General features: G+C 43.0%; 1 protein-coding gene across 1 annotated transcript; it reads right to left on the bottom strand.

The window, feature by feature from the left end:
• Positions 1 to 1,411: 1,411 nt before the first annotated feature.
• On the bottom strand, positions 1,412 to 18,447 carry DLEU7 (deleted in lymphocytic leukemia 7). Its single transcript, XM_069602486.1, is given in 7 exon segments — positions 1,412 to 1,531; positions 1,533 to 1,622; positions 17,873 to 17,951; positions 17,953 to 18,004; positions 18,007 to 18,079; positions 18,081 to 18,275; positions 18,334 to 18,447. Coding segments are annotated over 7 exon segments (723 nt in total).
• Between the last annotated feature and the right edge of the window lie 587 nt (positions 18,448 to 19,034).

Here is a 19,034-nt window from a genome sequence, read left to right on the forward strand (position 1 = left end):
AAAGCTGTTTCTGCTAAAACTTGAAGAGAAAAGCAGAATTTCGATTTACTTTTGTTCTCAACACAGTCATCATTAAACAACAGGAAACTTAGTTTTCCCTAAGCACATGCAGGGGGCTTCCCAGGTGACTCAATGGTAAAGAATCCACCTGCCAACCAGATGCTGGTTCGATCCCTGGGTTGAGAAGATCCCTGGAGAATGAAATGGTAACCCACTCCAGTATTCTTGCCTGGGGAATCCCACGGACAGAGGAGCCTAGCGGGCTACAGTCCATGGGGTCGCAAAGAGTTGGACACCACTTAGCGACTTAAACAGCAACAACAAAGCATGCACAGATTATTGTTGTTGCAAAAAGTCACTCTCTTTTCCTAGGCCTAAATGTTTAGGGAAATTTGCTAGTATATCCACTCCCTCCTTTTTTTCACCAGAATTTCCTACTTCACGGGGAATGTTTAGAAAGAGCACGAGGAGCTAGATGTTTTCACATGAGACTTTAATAATACTGTACTTTGTATTTACATATTATATAGTCTTGGTACTTCATAGCTCATTATCATTTCAAATTTAGAAACCAGTATATGAAAGCACAAAGTTTAGAAGCAGCTCTCCCCTGCCCGACAGCAAGTTATTAATGCCAGGATTGGAGCTCAATTACTGACACATGTGTTTGTAGTCCTTCAACCTTCAAAGATCATTTTCATAACATAAAATGAAGTGTTCAGTACGTAGGACATATCAGTTATCGAACATTCTGTTTATTCAAAATAATGTTAAGAACCATGGAGCTTTAATCATACAAATAACTATATTAAACCCCACGTGTGCTCAGTCACTTCAGTCATGTCCAACTCTTTGGGACCCTATGGACTATAGCCTGCCAGGCTCCTCTGTCCTTGGGATTCTTCAGGCAAGAATGGAGTGGGTTGCCATTTCCTTCTCCAGGGATCTTCCTGACCCAGGGATTGAACCTGTGTCTCCTGCGCCTCCTGCATTGCAGGCGAATTCTTTATCACTAGCCATCAGGGAAGCCCCATTAAACCTCATAGGCCAACATTAATATGAATATAGACTAAAGGTGTCATTCAATTAAAATTAATATTTAATATAAATTCATAAATGTATATACATATATAATCTAATTAGCTCCACGAAGTTGAATATATTTCAATCAAAAAGTCAGCAAACGTGTTAGCACACTTAAAAATGTGAACTACTGCTTTAAAAAATTTTCACCAACATGCTGTAATTCCAAAGGGCACAAATGCCACTGGTCAGACTGCTATGTATGCTATCAAGTGTCTCCTCACTGGAATAAAAGCATCCACTGTCTGCTGATTTACTCGGGAACTAAGGTATTCTCCAGTTCTCTAAGCAGTGCTCGCCGTTGTTTTAATTCCAGCATCTTGAATACTCATATGTCAGGGAGATTCTGTAAGATCTGTCTCCAGGAAGCACAGGCTACCATGTGGGCATCAGAAGGAAGATTAGCAAGTGACTGAATCAGCTTCTCGACTATCATTTTCAGACACTGGCTGGTGGGCAGCATTCATATCTCTGTCAAACTGCTGTCCTTCAGTTTGTAGAGTCAAATGACTGCAGATGTTTCTAAACTCAACACTGTCCTGAAAGGAAGAGCAAACACAAACAAGCAATTAGGGTATGGAGGACAGTCTTCACTCCCATCTTCTCTGATGACAGAATCTCAATTTTCCTCTCAGAGCATCATTCTCCTCCATTCTCAGCCCACACAGTTTGACCAACGCTAACCCTATTCCTCAACTCCAGGGGCAAGGTCAATCAGAGCACATCATCCCTCAGCCACTTCAACTGACCAGGGATGGGCAGATGACCTAAGATGGGTCCGTAAGCCACAGTCCCAGGAGATTGCTCAATTGGGAAAGAGAAGTTCTATTTAACTGGAGCTGTTGGAAAACATCTTGCCACCATAAGGAGAGAATTCAAATGAAAGTAAAGCCAACACATTTAAAAAAAAAAAGTAGAAACGAGATTAAAAGAGACTGACTTCAATTACATTTTCTGAGCATGTCAGTCTAGCTGTGCTTGGACAATAAATCCCAGGATTTTTTAGCTATCTGAATCAATAAATATTTCTTTCTACTTAAGCCATTTGGAGTTGAATTTCTCATGTGTGCTAAGTTGCTTTAGTCATGTTCAACTCTTTGCAACTCTCTGGACTATAGCCTGCCAGGCTCCTCTGTCCATGGGATTCTCCAGGCAAGAATACTGGAGTGAATTTCTCGTATTTGTTCTTAAAAGAGCTTTGATGAATACACAGATAGACTCTGTTCCTTTTATTCCACAATTACTATCTTCAAGATTCCCAAAACAGGATTTGGTATTTAATGAAAATGGTCCCAAGAAATATTTGATGCAAATCTAGAAAGAGTTCACAAGTAGTTTTAAAGAATGAACTAATTAAATAGATCTTTAATTTTCAAATATTTCACATTCTAAAATCCATTGCATGTAAATGGTACACTGAAATTATTCCACATCAGAGATAATGTTTGCTATATGTTTTATTTTAAATACAGTCGACTCAAAGAGCACAAGATTGAACTGCACAGGTACATTTATATACAGATTTTTTCCAATAAATATGAACTACAGTACTAGAGGCTCAGATGGTAAAAGTCTGCCTGCAATGCAGGAGACCTGGATTCAACCCTGGGTCAGAAAGGGCCTCTGGAGAAGGGAATGGCTACCCACTCTAGTATTCTTGCCTGGAGAATTAATTCCATGGACAGAGAAGCCTGGCAGACCACAGTCCATGGGGTTGCCATGGCTGAGCAACTAACACTATCACACTATCCATAGTTAGTTGAACCCATGGATTTGGAACCCTGGAGCTGGAGGGCCAGCTATAAAATCATACACAGATTTCTGACTGCTTGGAGGGCCAGCACCTCTAACCCTATCCTTCAAGATTCAAATGTACATGAAAACGACTCCCCCCAGACTTCTGGTTCTGTCACTTGGCACATACAGTTTCCCTATAAGGTCTTGCTACTAAATTCTAAGCAGTAGAACAAACATCCTTTCTGAGCTTGCAAGGGAGTAATGGAAATTTCCAAGGGCCAAGTATAAAAGAAAGGCAAATTACTTTAGCTGTGTGCCAATACCTATCAAGAAGAGAAAGCTGGTCTCTCTTGAGCTGGGTTTGGGGTAGAAGGTACAGTTGTCCTTATGAATGTGCGATGGCAGACCTGTACGATACAGTAGTTCCAGTTTGGAGTTGCCCTCTATACCATATACATGTTCATAGAGCACTCATGCCAAGAAGTTAATTTAAAAATTGGAACTGGTCTGAAATATCCATGGACACGTGGCAAAAGCAAACAAAAGCCTATTCCACAGAAACCTGTTCACAACCCATGCCCCACAATAGTACTGCCAGAAAGTCTGTTGAAGACAAACAGAATATGAAATTTAAAGTACAGTCCATCCTGATATAGTATATATAATGCAGGGCAGAATTAGACTCCAAGAATTTCAGGCATAAATTATAAAATATATGTATTATGGTTAAACATATAAAAGAAAAAAGTCAGAAAAAAACTCCCAAGAGAAAACAAGCTTGAAAAAGAACCTAATCCCACTTCTAGAAATGACAATTATCACAGCAAATTAAAATACTCAATGGGGAACACATTAATAAACACAGCTGAGGAGAAGATTGGTAAAGTGGATGATAAGTTTGAGGAAATTATCCAGAATGCAAAATAAAGACTTGGAAAATATGAGAAGTTGACTGACATGGACGACAGAATGACAAAGTATGACAAATACATTTTCAGGAGAGATAAGAAAGAACAAGAGAGAAGTAGTGGTCAAAGAGAATAATGGATAAAAATTATCCCAAATTGATTCAAAATGTGAATCCTAAGATTTAGGAAACAAAACAAGCTTTGAGTAGAAATAGTTAAATGAGATCCAAATCTAAACTCATTAAGGTAAAACTGCTCTTAAAAGCAACCATATAGGAAAAAGATGGCACTCAGCCTGGATAACCAAACAGCTAAGTTCCAGCCAACTTCTAAGCCACAACAATTGAAGATAACAGAATAGAATAACATCCTCAAATAACTGTCGGCCAAGATTTTTTTTTTAATTCCACTGAACTACCATTTAAATATCAAGGCAAAATAAACGTGCATTCATTTCAAAGCACAAAAGGAGTTATCACAGTAGACATTCACTGTCAGATCTTAAAGATATAATTCAGAAAGAGGAAATTCAAAGAGATGTAAGACGCAACCGTGAACAGAGAAACTTAAAAACACAGCATAAATCTAAAGATTTAGTTAATCAAAACAAAAATTTTAACAAATAACTTGGGTTTCACAAAAGCAAGATGGTTGTAAAACACTGAGGTGCAGTCCCACGTAGGATACAGTGGCGTTCTAAGACATTGCATCATTGAAGACAAAAGTGGCAGAGGGGATCAATTTTAGGCTTGTTAAGTATGCCTGTGAGAAATGTAAGGATCATTGTTAAAAGGAGAGAAATAGGAGGCCAGAAAAGTGGTGCCACGCAGGACAGGGCAAAAGTGTTCAGCTGCCCCTTCCCAGACTGAGTAAAGCACCGCAGGCTTTGAGGTCCCTTTCCTGTGGCTGCAGCGGACTTCGACCATGTCCAGAAGATAACAGTGCTGGAGTTTCTGTCCATGGGAAACCTTCTGTGGTATACAAATTTTTTTCAAGTATAGAAATAGTCCATAATATTTCAGAATCAGCAGAGGAAAAAGATATATCCAAAACTTAATTGATCCTACTGATAGAAGGTAAAAACGGAGAAATAAAGGATTCAAACATAAAGCAAGATGAATAGAAATCTAAAATGTGGCACAAATAAACCTATCTACAAAACAGAAACAGACTCAGCCATAGGGAAGAGACTTGTGGTTGCCAGGGTGGTGGGAGGCAGGGGAGAATGATGGTCTGGGAGTTTGGAGTTGGTAGATGCAAACCATTATATATAGGATGGATAAACAACAAGGTCCTACTGTAGAGCACAGGGAACTGTATCCGATATCCTGTGATAAACCATAATGGAAAAGAATATAGAAAAGAATGTATCTATGTGTAAAATTGAGTCATTTTGCTGTACAGCAGAGATTGGCTGCTGCTGCTGCTGCTAAGTCGCTTCAGTCGTGTCCGACTCTGTGCGACCCCAGAGATGGCAGCCCATCATTGCAAATCAGCTATACTCCAAATGAAAAAGTACCAAATAAGTCACTTTTTGAAATACAGTGGTTCCCAAGTTGGATATTCAAATTTTATCTGAATGCTAAAAGCAAAACATTTAAAACTAAAAACATCCAAGATTGAAAGTAAATGGATACTAAATATATATCAAGCAAAGTCAAAATAAATCCGGAAAAATCATTTTTAGGGATAAAATAAACTGCAACATGGACTATTGCCCAAGAAGACAGTTTTGTACTTGTGTGTGTCTAATATGATAACCTCAACTTACACTCAATCCACAGACATAAAGACTAATTTTAACTCATCTTTCTCAGAAACTGATCAGACAACAGGACATTCAGCCTAGAGAGAAAAGACTGAAAATCTTTTCTAATCATAAGCTTGGTCTAATGGAGACAAGCAAATATACTTTATTCTCAAACATCTATGGATTACTTATGAAAGATGAACGTGAAAGTCGCTCAGTCGTGTCCGACTCTTTGCCACCCCATGGACTATACAGTCCATGGAATTCTCCAGGCCAGAATACTGGAGTGGGTAGCCTTTCCCTTCTCCAAGGGATCTTCCCAATCCAGGAATTGAACCAGGGTTTCCTGCATTGCAGGCAGATTCTTTACCAACTGAGCTATGAGAGAAGCCCTATGACGTTATAGTAATGCCACAAAACAAATCTCAATATCAAATGTTATATCATTCAAATCAGAAAGGAAAAAATGAGAAACCAATAATATAGATAACCTTCCCCAAACAAGTATGACTTTAAAATCCACTTCTAAATAACTCATGGGTCAGTGAAAAAAATAATTGAAACTTTAAAATGCTCTATTTGTTGTTGTTCTTCAGTTGCTAAGTCCTGTCCAACTCTTTGCAACCCCATAAACTTCAGCATGCCAGGCTTCCCTGTTCTTCACTGTCTTCCAGAGTCTTGCACAAACTCACATGCATTGAGTTGGTGATGCCATCCAACCATCTCATCCTCTGTTGCCCACTTCTCCTCTTGCCCTCAATCTTTCCCAGCATCAGGGTCTTTTCCATTGAACTGGCTCTTCACATCGATGGCCAAAATATTGAAGCTTCAGCATCTATCTTTCCAATGAATATTCAGGGTTGATTTCCTTTAGGATTGATTGGTTTGATCTCCTTGCTGTCCAAGGGACTCTCAAGAGTCTTCTCCAGCACCACAGTTCGGAACATCAATTCTTGGGCACTCAGCCTCCTTTATAGTTCAGCTCTCACATCTGCACATGATTACTGGAAAAACCATAGTTTTGACTAGATGAACCTTTGTTGGCAAAGTGATCTCTCTGTTTCTTAGTATGCTATCTAGGTTGGTCATAGCTTTTCCTCCAAGGAGCAAGTGTCTTCTAATTTCATGGCTGCAGTCACCATCCGCAGTGATTTTGGAGCCAAAGAAAATAGTCTGTCAACTGTTTCCGTTGTTTCCCCATCTATTTGTCATGAAGTGATGATGGGACTGGATGCCATGATCTTAGTTTCTTGAATGCCGAGCTTTAAGCCAACTTTTTCACTCTGCTCTTTCACCTTCAAGAGGCAGTTTAGTTCCTCATCGCTTCCTGCCATTATAGTGGTATCATCTGCATATCTGAGGTTGTTGATATTTCTTCTGGCAATCTTGATATCAGCTTGTGAGTCATCTAGCCCAGCAATTAGCGTGATGCATAAAAGTTAAATAAGCAGGGTGATAATTTATAGCCTTGATTTACTCCTTTCCGTACTGAACAATTATGGAAATACCATATTTCAATTTGTGGGATGTAGCTCTGATGATAAAAGCATAGACTTAAATGTTTATAGAAGTAACGAATAACCACTTAACCAATGAAAATCCATGAGCTATGGATGCAAGGCAATAACTTAAGAGAAACAGATAAGAATAAAAAAAAAATCCTAAAAGTTGAACAAAGTTTGACAAGGAGCTAGTTTTTTAGTTTTTTTTTTTTTTCTAATTCTGTGTAGAAAGGGACGCTATTCTCCCTAATAAAAACTCTCTCGGTTGGGTGAGAAGAACCTGGGTTTCTGGCAAAGTGTTTACTAGAAAACATTCTCCAAGAAACAAAACAAATGTCCTTTCATTCAATTCGGCAAACAACAGCAGCAGGACTCCATGTGGGCTAACACACCAGAGTCGCCTTCTGGGAGTATTCACAGGTTACCACCCTTCTAGAGTGCTTTTCTCCTTAAAGCATTCTTGTTTCCCTGCCTTTGTGTGTTGCTTATTTATTTCTGCTCCGAAGGTATTAAGGGGCCCTGTAGATAATCTGTCCCACAGGTTTTGGAGTAACGTATATTGCTGGAGCATGTTGCTTGGAAATGAGAAACCAGAGGGAAAAAATGACTCTGGACTGCTTTCCCAAGATCCACATCAAGGGAAATTGTCCACTTGCTTTATAGAAGCAATCCAACTCTAAGTACAAAGTGGAAGGATCAAAGACAACATGCAAAAAGAAATTGAAAATAGAAGGACCCACCAAAATGTGTGCTGACGTGTGCCTATTAGCCAGTCTGCAAAGGCATTCATCACCCAGAGAAGATTAAAATGCCTTTAAAAACATATTTGTAGGCTGAAAATCTGAAGCCAATTTCACATTTACTGTAAAGAATCAAAGAAGGCATCTTTAGGGAAAATTATACATACAATAAAATTCCACTGCTGAGCTATACTGGTCCCTGAGGCCCTAGGTAAACTTCAGATCTCTGGCGAGCTTTGCAAAGTCTCTTTATTTTACTATTTTAGTACAGTATTTCCATTTAATCCTTTTTCAAATATATTAACAGTCAAAGAAAACAAATTAATAGGAATAGGCTTTCCATGGGACTCTTAAGCCAAGGAAGGGAAAAATAAAACAGGTGGTTGCTTCCCTTCCTTTCTGGAAGGTCTGAAGGCCAACTATGGATCCAACAGCCGTGACCTCCAACCCAACCTCTCCTGCAGAAGGTAGGGGCCGCCAGTGACAGCCTTAAAGCAACAGCATATAAAATGGCACATGGGTTTTCAGTAGAAACTCACATGATCAATACTGGTGATGATTTCACTTATGGTGCTTTCCACTCAATGACAGAAGGCATCCTCCCAGCAGCTTTTATTTAGCAAGTTCCAGATGCTTCCAGAAATGATGTAATATCCTACACGGTGCTTTGAGCGTTTTGCCAGAATTAGAACACGATGGTGGCTGAGCAATCTAAAAGCAGGTTTTGGAACGTCTAAAGCCTTGTGTAATCTCAGATTTTGGATATGAAATGTATTGATTGCTACAGTGGTCCAAATCGATGGCCAGCACTTACATTTTAAAATGAGTTGAGATAATCTCTCATGACTCAACTAATCTACTGGGACAATGGCCTCAGTCTGTTTGCCTGTTAATGAATCTGTTAAATTTATTTCGAATGTGTACTTAGCCTCTAATACATGACTTATTACTACACTGGATAAAAGGCAATAAGACATGGCACTTGACCTTTAAAGAGCTTATAACTTAGTAGAAGGAATCACACACATACAGCATATCTCCCAATGTCCAATGAAATGTGATGAGTGAGGGATATGGTATAAAAAAAACCAAACATAAAAACCCAGTCCTACAGAAGAACAGGCATTTATAGACTCATGATCTAAACATTGTACACAGTTCATTCTGGGGGGGAATGCTTTCAATAGCATACCTGATGCGTGGTTGCCCAAAATCTGCAAGATGCACAAGATGACAAAGTTATGGAGATTGTCTGAACAAAAATGTGAATGTACTTAACACTACCCTTAAAACAGTAAATTTCACTTTGGGTTTTTGTTTTTTTTTTTTCTACTACAATTAAAAAAAAAATAGTGGTTGAAACTATCAGGTTACTGCCAGCCTTTGTAGAAGGGAGTGGAAATTTGGATGAGGCATCAGCGAAATGGTAGGTAAGAAGGACTGTACAGTTGCTATAAGAGGGATGGTGTTGGGGAAAACAATATTTGACTCTTAGAGGAAAGAGATGGCCCAGAATTAGAATGAATGATGCTGTTACTGAAAGGTGTGTGGTCTGGCTGCTCACTGCTCAAAAGCCAATAAACAGGCCAGACTGGTGGGAAGGAAAGTCTGCTTTATTTCAGACGCCGGCAACTGGGGTGGGGAGGGTGGCAGACATGTGTCCAAAGGCCAACTCCCCCCTCTGCACCCCTCCACATTGGCAACCAGTGCGCAGGAGCTTTTATAGATAGTAGTGGGGAGGGGGCTACAGGCAGGAACAGCATCATCAGCTCTGACAGTCATCTTCAAACTGGTCATCAGTGGTCTGACCAGCATTGTGTTGGTTATCTAGGTACAGTTATTCTTCAGTTCCAGGGTCCACTTGTTCCCATTTCTTTGCAGTCAGTTCTCAGAACTGTGGCAGCTCATGTCCTGAGTACAATCTGGTCATCATGTAGTTGACTTGTCCACCTCATGTTTAGTATTTATGAGACAGCTCACAGGATATGGCTCAGAATACTATCTATAGCCCTTGAGAAAGAACTAAAGGTCCTTGAATATTGTTACTAACTACATTATTATTATTTAGTCTCCTTTGACTGTTTTTTCTTTGTTTCCGTGTTTCTCATTTCTCTGATTTCCGTGTTTCTCATTTCTCTGATTAAATTTATTCTTTGACTAAAATTTTCCATAGACAAAAGGCAAGCAAAGGTCGGGGGCCGGTGGAGGGTGGAGGCAAGGATCGTAGAGTCCTGCTCAATTTCAATACCAGCAAAAACCTGGAGCCAAGTTGGGCCTGGGACTGGAAGGAGATCAGTCTGAAAAAACAACAGAGCATCATGTTACCTATTCAGAATAAGCTGGTGCAGAAAGCCTTGAATGCCAGTCAAGTCCCTGGAACTTCTGAGCATGGCAAACCAGCATTTGAAGAACACTTGTCAAGCCTATGAGCCTGAGCACCTATTAGGCGCCAGGCTCCAAGCGAGGCTCCTTATATACCATATTTCACTCAGCCCTCACAATCATCCAGGAATTAGAGATGAAAAGAAATGCTGCTTGGAGAAATTAAATGACATCCCTAAATAGCACAGCAAGTAAGTGGCAGAGCTGAAATCTATCTCTCTCTCAAAACTCAAGTGTTCATCAAAGACTCACCCCACATCAGAGACTGGGCCAGATGCCAGGGTGACAGAGAGCAGAGCTCACCGTCCAGTGCGGGAGTCGGACCAGTGAACGGGAGGGACAGAGCTGCAGATGCCACCCTGGGGTGAACAGGGACACCATGGAAGCCAGCTACGAGCACCCAACTAGCTTTAAGGGAGGAACAAATATGTCTCCTTGTGAATTGTTACATGTTTCTTTTCCGGCTATATTCATGCTGTTTTTCTTAAGGTTAACTAAGCGTTAAGAAGCTCAAATTGGCGGTGATCATATCCAAACTGAAGACTGTCCCGTTGGTCCTGCCCTCTTCTCTGCAACATATTTGAGACGGCTTGGTTATCTGGAAAGGATTCAAGGCATGGAAGCTTCCACGGCCCATGTAAAGCCAACTCCTAGCTAATCAGAGACCTCCTAGCCAGAGCTCTCCCTTCCTCCGCTCTGTTCTCTCCCACCCAGTGGCAGGGAGGTCTCTTACAAAATCCACCCAACGTGTGCTCTTCTGCTTCGTACACTGTGTTTATTAGGAATGCACACGTCTGGAACCTTGACAACTGAAAATGCACCTGCAAAGTTCAAAAAGGGTAGAAAAGCTAAGCTCCTTTTTAGCTTTTTACTGAAAATAAACACTCCCATCAAAACCAAAGGCTTGAAAGCAGAAAGAATCTGGCAACAGGAGTCAGTTTCAAAGCTTGTTTTCTGAAACCAACACCAATGGATAATAAAGTCAAAAATTAAAAATGACTTTATAGGTTCTATAATACAGATAACTTTTAAACAATACACAAAGGTTTTTTTTTTACCCCCTCCACGACATCACCTTCAAAATCATGTCTAGATCTTCACAAACTATAAATCAATTCATATTCCCTTCACCTCTGGCTTTAAGATAAGTTGATTCTTTCCAAAACAGTCCTGTCTTGAGCTGCTTGCTCTTATAATGGTCTCCACAAGCTTGTTTCTTCTCACATTTTCCCTCCCACTCTCCCCAATGCCTAGCATCTTCTGCAATGAGTATTAATGAAAGAGCTTTTCCCCAGCTCTCTGTGATAAGGCCTGACCTTAGTGAACTTTGGCCTGGACAGCAGACCACTCTCCACTAAAGCTGCCCAGGGGCTGGCCCTTCAGGGGAACACAGATCCTCCCCTGGACCCATCAGAGTACTCCACGCTGGATACGCACGTAAAATGGGACTGTCGTTTCTCTATTTTAGAGGGATGTTATGAAAACCACACTATCAGGAACAGTATACTACAAATTGCCCCAGCTGCTCTTCGTTCATTGGTATCTGGCTTTAAACCACAAATTCGTAGGGCCCAGAACAGTCATCAGTTGCCTAAACTCAAGGTCAATCTCAAGTAGATATGCAACTGCATATTAATAAAACACCCAATGAAGAACCACGGTATCTGCCAGTCACCATAAAAAGTCTATCGTCCACAGGAAATTAAACATTTTTACTTGTGGTGTACCCAGTGTAAACGCTCACAAGTAACTATGGTGCCTTATGCATTTGCTTTGGGTACGGTACCATTTTCATTAGGAAAGTCCAGTGAAAAACACTTTGTGATGCATACAAGCACTCGATTCAAGTGCATTCACAAGGCAGACCCCAAAATTGTAAAATAAAGCACAGCAGCATTTCCACAAGACATTACACATTTAAGTATTTAGTTTTGCTTTAGGGCCATCTTGCAATATCTTTCCCCAAATGTTGATTTTGAAAAGATTTTATGTCCTGGTTTTCATATCATTCACCTTATAAGGAAAGACAAAGCCACAACGAAGCTACTTCTAGGGTTGTTACTGAGCCTTTTCCTGACATAGACATGCAATTTTGTCCCAAATAAAGAGCACTCCCCTGGCCATGGCTACTAATAATATAACCATGAGAACTTAATTATTCAATAGGAATATTAGAAATTTGTAAAAATGCCATTCTCAAATTTGCAGAAACTGGCTTTATTAACCAATATTTATGGGGGAAAAAAGCATTCATCATCAATGTCTTCCTCTGAGTAACTCAATATTCACACGGAATTTGCAAAGAGCCTTAGCAATGACTGTGAAGCCAAAGCCAACGGTTTTACAACCACTACTCTTGCTCTGTGGAATGAGAAAACCAGCTCAGACCACTGAATGTGACGAAATTATTGGTACCAGAATTAGTTAGTTGAATTCATAGGCAAGTTGAGCTCATAGGCAAGTGAGCAAAGGCAGGCAGGGAAGTTTTTCTGCCTCCAAAAGCTGGCATCAGCCATAGTTTCCATGAAACTTGCTTCAGAACAGAACTCTTGGAAACCATAAATGTCTTCAGCTATCAAAGGAAGATAGACAAAACTCAATCAGAGTGATTTCCTGATTGGTTGAGTTAACAGTCTCTATGGGTTGGTCACTTTTAGCAGTTTTTAAAATCCTAGACTGGCTTCCTTCTGGTGCTCCACACATTTCTATGCTCCCTTTGGATGGACAGTATTAAAGCCTCTGTGCTAATATTACTAGTTTGACAATGATTTCCCACATTTATCTGGGCTTTTTGTCACTATGTAAGGTAACCATGAGAACTTCCTTAGTGGCTCCGTGGTAAAGAATCCTTCGGCAATGCAGGAAACACAGGTTCGATCCCTGGTCTGGGAAGATCCCCTGGAGAAGGAAACGGCAGCCCACTCTAGTATTCTCACCTGGAGAATCCTACAGACAGAGGAGCCTGGTGGGCTACAGTCCATGGGGTTGCAAAGAGTCAGACACGACTTAGTGACTAAACAACAGCAAAGGTGACCATGATTTAAGGAGACACAAGTCATTCCGTGTTACGGACTGAATTGCCTCTCACCAAAATGCATATGTTGAAAAGCTAACTTGCAGTTTGACTCTATTCAGAGATAAGATCTTTAGGAAGATAATTAAAGTTAAACTAGGCCACACCCCTAATCCAGTAGGATTAGTGTCCCTACAATAGTAGGAAGAGACCTACGAGATATCTTGCTCTATGCACAGAGGAAAGACCACAGGACGACACAGTGAGAAGGTGGCCGTCTACAAGCCAGGAAGAGAAACGTCCCAGAAACCAATCTTGCCCTTAGACTTCCCAACCTCCAGAACAGTGAGAAAATAAATGGCTATAGTTTAAGCCACCCAGTCTGTGGCATTTTGTTATGGCAACCCAAGCTAAGATACTCAGGTTGCAGCTTGACTATTGTGACCCAAGCAGTGTGCAGACACACGGCAGGTATGACCGTGCCCTCTCAACTGTGCACGCTCATGTATTTGATTTCAGTGTGATGTTCACCACACGCCCATGAGCTAGCACTGTGAAAAGAAAGTGAAAGTGAAGTCGCTCAGTTGTGTCCGACTCTTTGCAACCCCATGGACTGCCTACCAGGCTCCTCCATCCATGGGATTTTCCAGGCAAGAATGCTGGAGTGGGTTGCCATTTCCTTCTTCAGGAGACCTTCCTGACCCAGGGATTGAACCCAGGTCTCTCGCACTGGAGGCACACACTTTATCATCTGAGCCACCAGGGAAGTCCAGGACTGTGACTGGTATCAATGGAAAGTCAGACAAAGCCACGTTTGAATAATGGGCTACTACTTCTTGAGCAAAGCTCTAAATTCCTCTGAGCCTCAGTTTCCTCCCATACTAAATTTTTATCAAACTGGTTAACTCCATCTTCTCCACCAAATTTAACAAGACTCAGTTTTGTTAAGCATTTTTCATCCACCATGAAAAGACTCGCTTCACGTTTTGTTTTGTTTTGTTTTTCGCATAAATTTGATGATTTCTTCCCTGGTGGCTCAGCAGTAAAGAATCCACCTGCCAATGCAGGAAAGGTGGGTTCACTCCCTGGATTGGGAAAATCCCCCCAGAGGAGGAAATAGCAACCCACTCCAGTATTCTTGCCTGGAGAATCCCATGGACAAAGGAGCCTGGTGGACTATACAGTCCCTGGGGTTGCAAAGAGTTGGACATGACTTAGTGACTAAATAACAACAACATACTCAAAAGGAATATGAAGTGTTGGCTTCTTAAAGAAAAGAGTGAACTACTATAAGGATATGTATTATTACTGTGGTGAGGGTTTCTCTCCATTTATGCCCAGAAATTTCAGTCCCTTAATGCTGGTGGTTTGATAGGCGAGTCACCCGTGGTCACATCTCTCAGTCAATCATCGGCCATGGACTAATGCTGACCTCTGAAAAGTCACTTCCTGGAAATGTCTTTGGGTCATTCTGTTTTTGTCAACAACCTCAGAAAAGTAAAGACAGAGTTTATGAGTCAGATCCATCAATATCAAAAATGAAATACAATAATAAATAGTCAATAAAGACTCCTGAAGAAGATTGAGGCATCGGTCTCTTAATAATAATACTAATAAAAGTTCAAAAGTATTGCAGTTTACCATGAACAGCCAGTATCTAAGACTTTGTATGCATTATCTCAATAACCTTTATAGGTCAAATACCACTGTTCCCACTTTACAGGTGAGGAGACTGAAGCACAAGAAGGCTAAATGACTTGGCCAAGAGTCTGCAGCAGGAAGCAGCAGAGCAGGTTTGAAATGCTCCATGGGACCAGATTGCTGTGTTGTTCCTCTTCCTCCTTTCTGTGGCAAGTAACACTGTGGGAGGGATCTGATGTTGGGGAAATTTCCACACACTTTTAAGTGCCACACAAGTGTTGTTTCCTTTAGCACAAATCCTCCTGAAGCCATTCTGGTGTATAAAATCAACCTGCATGGTCTTAATTTAAAAATATAGAAGACACGCATCCAAATCACTTGAGTCGACACTAGTAATGATGATGTCAAGTCTGTATAACCAGCACCCCCCCCCCTAGAAAGACAAACTGCTATGTCCTTGAGTCTAAGTGCTTTGTAATCATTACCCTACAATCCAAACTGAGATACTGCCTTCTCTCCTGACAATAAACCAAGCTAGCCAGGATGCTAGCCAGGAGACAAATCATCTAGAAAAACCACTTCTCTCTCTTCTGAAAGCACTGGCTGTTCTCAGGAGCCCTGAAACTCATTATTCCCCTGAAAGTGAATAGCACAGTCCAGTTTGCAAGCAAGTTGAGATCCCTTGTTCCTAATGAGGACTCTGGATGCCTCTAAAAACACTGGCAAACATGCACCCAGAAGTCTGCATGTTTGCTTGCGATGGAGAAGAAAGGGACCAGGACTCCAGGGGTTGGGGGAGTGAGGGAAGATTTGAGCATATTTATGGATTAAGGGAACTGGCAGAGGGAACGCACTGGAAAATACAAGGTGAGAGGAGAGAACTGAAAGAAAAAAGTCCAGGGGAAAGTCTAGAGGAAAGATTTGCTCCAGCGCTTAAGAGAAAGAATTTATCTGGGGGGTGGGCAAGGGTGGGAACCACAGTATTTCTTTATTAGAGGCAAGAAAGAAGATAATTGGAAATGAAATCTTTTAGGTAAAATGAAAGATATTTGTGTCAGATGGCCTCAATTTTCTAGACAAGGAGTGAGAGGGCTGGGGTTTGGATGAAGAAAGTTTGCAGAGAGTAGAAAATGTTTAGGACAAAAAGTCAAGTAGAGAGGGTTAAAAGGATTACCAAGTAGAAGTGACAGCTGTGTTAACCTCAAGTGGCATGAGCTGTAGTCCAGAGCAGAGGGCGGCCTTGCTATTAAGCTGGGTCAGGTCCTCCGACAATGGTTTTCTGGCCTGACCTTGCCTCTGTGATTTATCAGGGTCCTCTCTTCAGTCATTTCAACAGCTGCCTTTTTGCCTGCAAGATAATCCAAGGTCCTTAGTATGACCCAGAGGCTTTTTGCATCTGACCCCACCTAACTCTCCAGCATTTTTTTTTTTTTCCGCCTTCTGCCATACTGAACTAATTTTAGTTCCCCCAAAGCCCTAGGTGCTTTCATTGCTTCTGGGCCTGAAATCCCACAGCTCCTCAGAACTGTTTTTTTCCTTTAATGCCTGGAGAGTAAACATTCTTTTTTTAAAAAAAAAAAAAAAAAAAAAAAAAAACCTCCTCCAAGAAGCCTTTCTAGATCACCTAATGTAAAACTGATCACTCAGCTTTTCCTTTTGTCAACCCACCTGTGCCCTATATAGGTTCCTGGCATGACAGAGTACTTCATGTTTCATTAATTCTAAGGTGCATGTTTTTTCACATTTCAAAAATCTCTGAAGTGAGGATATGTCTTATATTTGATAGTGTGTCACAGTTTAATTGGTAGGATTTTTATTATTATTATTTCTCAGTGGTACCAAAAAGTGCATCTTACCTCAAGAGCACTGGTGAAATGCAGCTTCGTTTTTAAAAACTTTTTAGAATGAAGCAGTGATTCGCATCTGGAGGTGATCTCGTTTTCCCTCCCAGCACACACACTTCAGCAATATTTGGTTCTGTCCACTAGTGGGGAGGGTAGGCTGCTGGCATCTACTAGGTAGAGGCAGAGGATGCCCAGACCCTGCCCCGCAACCCCCATACACACACACAAAGAATCATCCTGCCCAAAACATCAGCAGTGTGAAAGTTGAGAAACCCTAGTTTAGGGTGACAATATTTATTCGGGTATATGCTATGCTTTATTATATTTGATTTTAAATCAATCTTCTAATATATATCAATGTTTTCCAAACGTTGGCTTGTAGAGCAAGAACAGCAACTCTTGAAAAATACCCTTTCTTCATCACCCCTCCCCCATGTCCGTCCACTAGACTCCCCAGAGAATGAATGAAGCAATATTAGGGATCAAAACTGGAAGGCCAGAGGGTCTAAAAGGGATCTGTGACCTTAAACAAATTAGGAGAGTTAATAGCAAGGCCAAGACTGGATCCCAGACCCCCAGATTTCCCTGCTGCCACGCAACCTGGGAGGCAGGCCGCTCTGCTCTCTGCCTAAGTTGGCTAACACAGTTTGGTACCTTAAGAGGAAACCTGTGCCCTTCAAATATGAGCAGCGCGACTTAGCAGGAGTTTAGCCTGAGTATTCACGCTTCAACACCCAGCACCCACGCCACTCTGGTGCTACTTTATGAGAATTTAGGTTGACTCTGTAAGGCCCCCTGAGCTCCGTGGGGAATTGGATTTATGCAAAAATAACTGCGATTCATAAGTGTGAAGGAACTTCAAATACATGTAGGTGATTTCGTCATACAAACGGCAGAGCGAACGGAACACGTGTATTGGAGGCTGTAGGAGAGCGGTTATTAATTTGGAAGGAGAGCAGGCAGAGCCTTCCTCCATGCCCAGAAGCTGCACGTGTGAAAAGAGCCTCGCACTGGGGCTGGAAGCTGATTCATGTGAGCGAGGGAGGGGTCCCAGAGGAAAGTTTTGGCAAAGCCTTTCTGTGTCTCCGTGCTGCAGTCAGGTGGGCCCCGATTGCCCACTCCCTCGAGCACCACCTGCCTCCTTCCCACTCCGAAGGCTGGATCACTCTGGGGGAGGCTCCACTCTGGATCTTGTGGCCCACCTTCGTGTCCACCAATCCCCTCTCCACTCTGCGCCGCCGCAGGGGGATGGATGCCGGAAGCCAGGCTCACCTTCAGGCGGATGGGGAAGGACCGCTCCTGCGGAGGGGGCCCAGGAGCGTCTGTCTGCTCCACTCTGACCAGCTCCGAGGGCCAGCGGGCTGCGCGTCGCCACCCGAGCCAGGATGCAGGGCCCGCGGCCCCCGGGAAGGGCAGCAGTTCCGCGCCCCCTTTGGCACCTCGCACAGCTTCCACCTCGGCGGAGCTCGCCTGCGCCCTCGGACCCCAGATTCCTGATCCCCCGGCTCCCGCCCTCCTCTTCCCTCCCTCTCCTGGGCCCTGCCAGCCCTGGGCCTGAGCGACACGCCGGGGTGGTGGGCACGTGGTCTAGGTCATGCGGGCTCCCGGGGGCGCCCGGACGGTCCCCTGAGGCCCCCTCCTGCTGCAGCAGCTAAAGGGTGTGCAGAGCCACTATCTGAGGGCCGGTGGAGACCTCTGAGAGCACGGGGCTGGCCCTCGCCTCCGCCGCCGGCTCGTTGCGCTCCACCCGGGCAGGTGCAGCCGCGAGCGATGGAGGCGGGGGCGCGTGGGGTCGCTGGGGTCATTTTCCCAGCCCGCCGCTCCTCCGCCTCCGGGCCTCTCGGCATGTGGGGCCCGCCCCGCCTCGCACCCGAGGTCAGCGACCCGCGCTGGCCCCAGCATTCGGTTCGAGTCCGAATGGGCTTGTTCCGACTCGAGACTGCCTCAAGTCCTGCTCCCCCCGTGCACTTGAAACCCCGCCAGATGCTGCGCGCTGGTTCGCCCCCTCTCCTGCCGTTTTGTGCGGAGGCATCTATCCAGGGATACTCTGCCCCCGTCTCCTTTGAAGAAGGCCTACCTGAGACCCTTTGGGGGCTGTGATGGGGGGTGCATGAGTTAAAGACCCACCAGAAACGAAAAGTGTGCAGGACCAGAGAAAAACTCACGAAACCAAGACGGTGCTTGATCCCCCTCCCACCCTTTCACAACCCTAGGGGAATTTTCAGGGACTTCGTGAAGTAGCCTTCAAGGCCTCTATCCCTCAACACAGAAGAAAGGGACTGTGTATCTTCTCAGGCCCCTTGTGCTGGAAGGGCCTGACTGCCGAGAGCAAAGTTGCCTCAGGGAGCAGCCAGGCCTGCTCGCATAGCAACTAGGGAAGCAAGGGCTTGGCACTGCCTAGATGAAGAGCCTCAATGTTTTTTTGTGAAACTCC

This window comes from Ovis canadensis, chromosome 10 (genome assembly GCF_042477335.2).
Source record: "Ovis canadensis isolate MfBH-ARS-UI-01 breed Bighorn chromosome 10, ARS-UI_OviCan_v2, whole genome shotgun sequence".
Classification (NCBI taxonomy): Eukaryota; Metazoa; Chordata; class Mammalia; order Artiodactyla; family Bovidae; genus Ovis; species Ovis canadensis.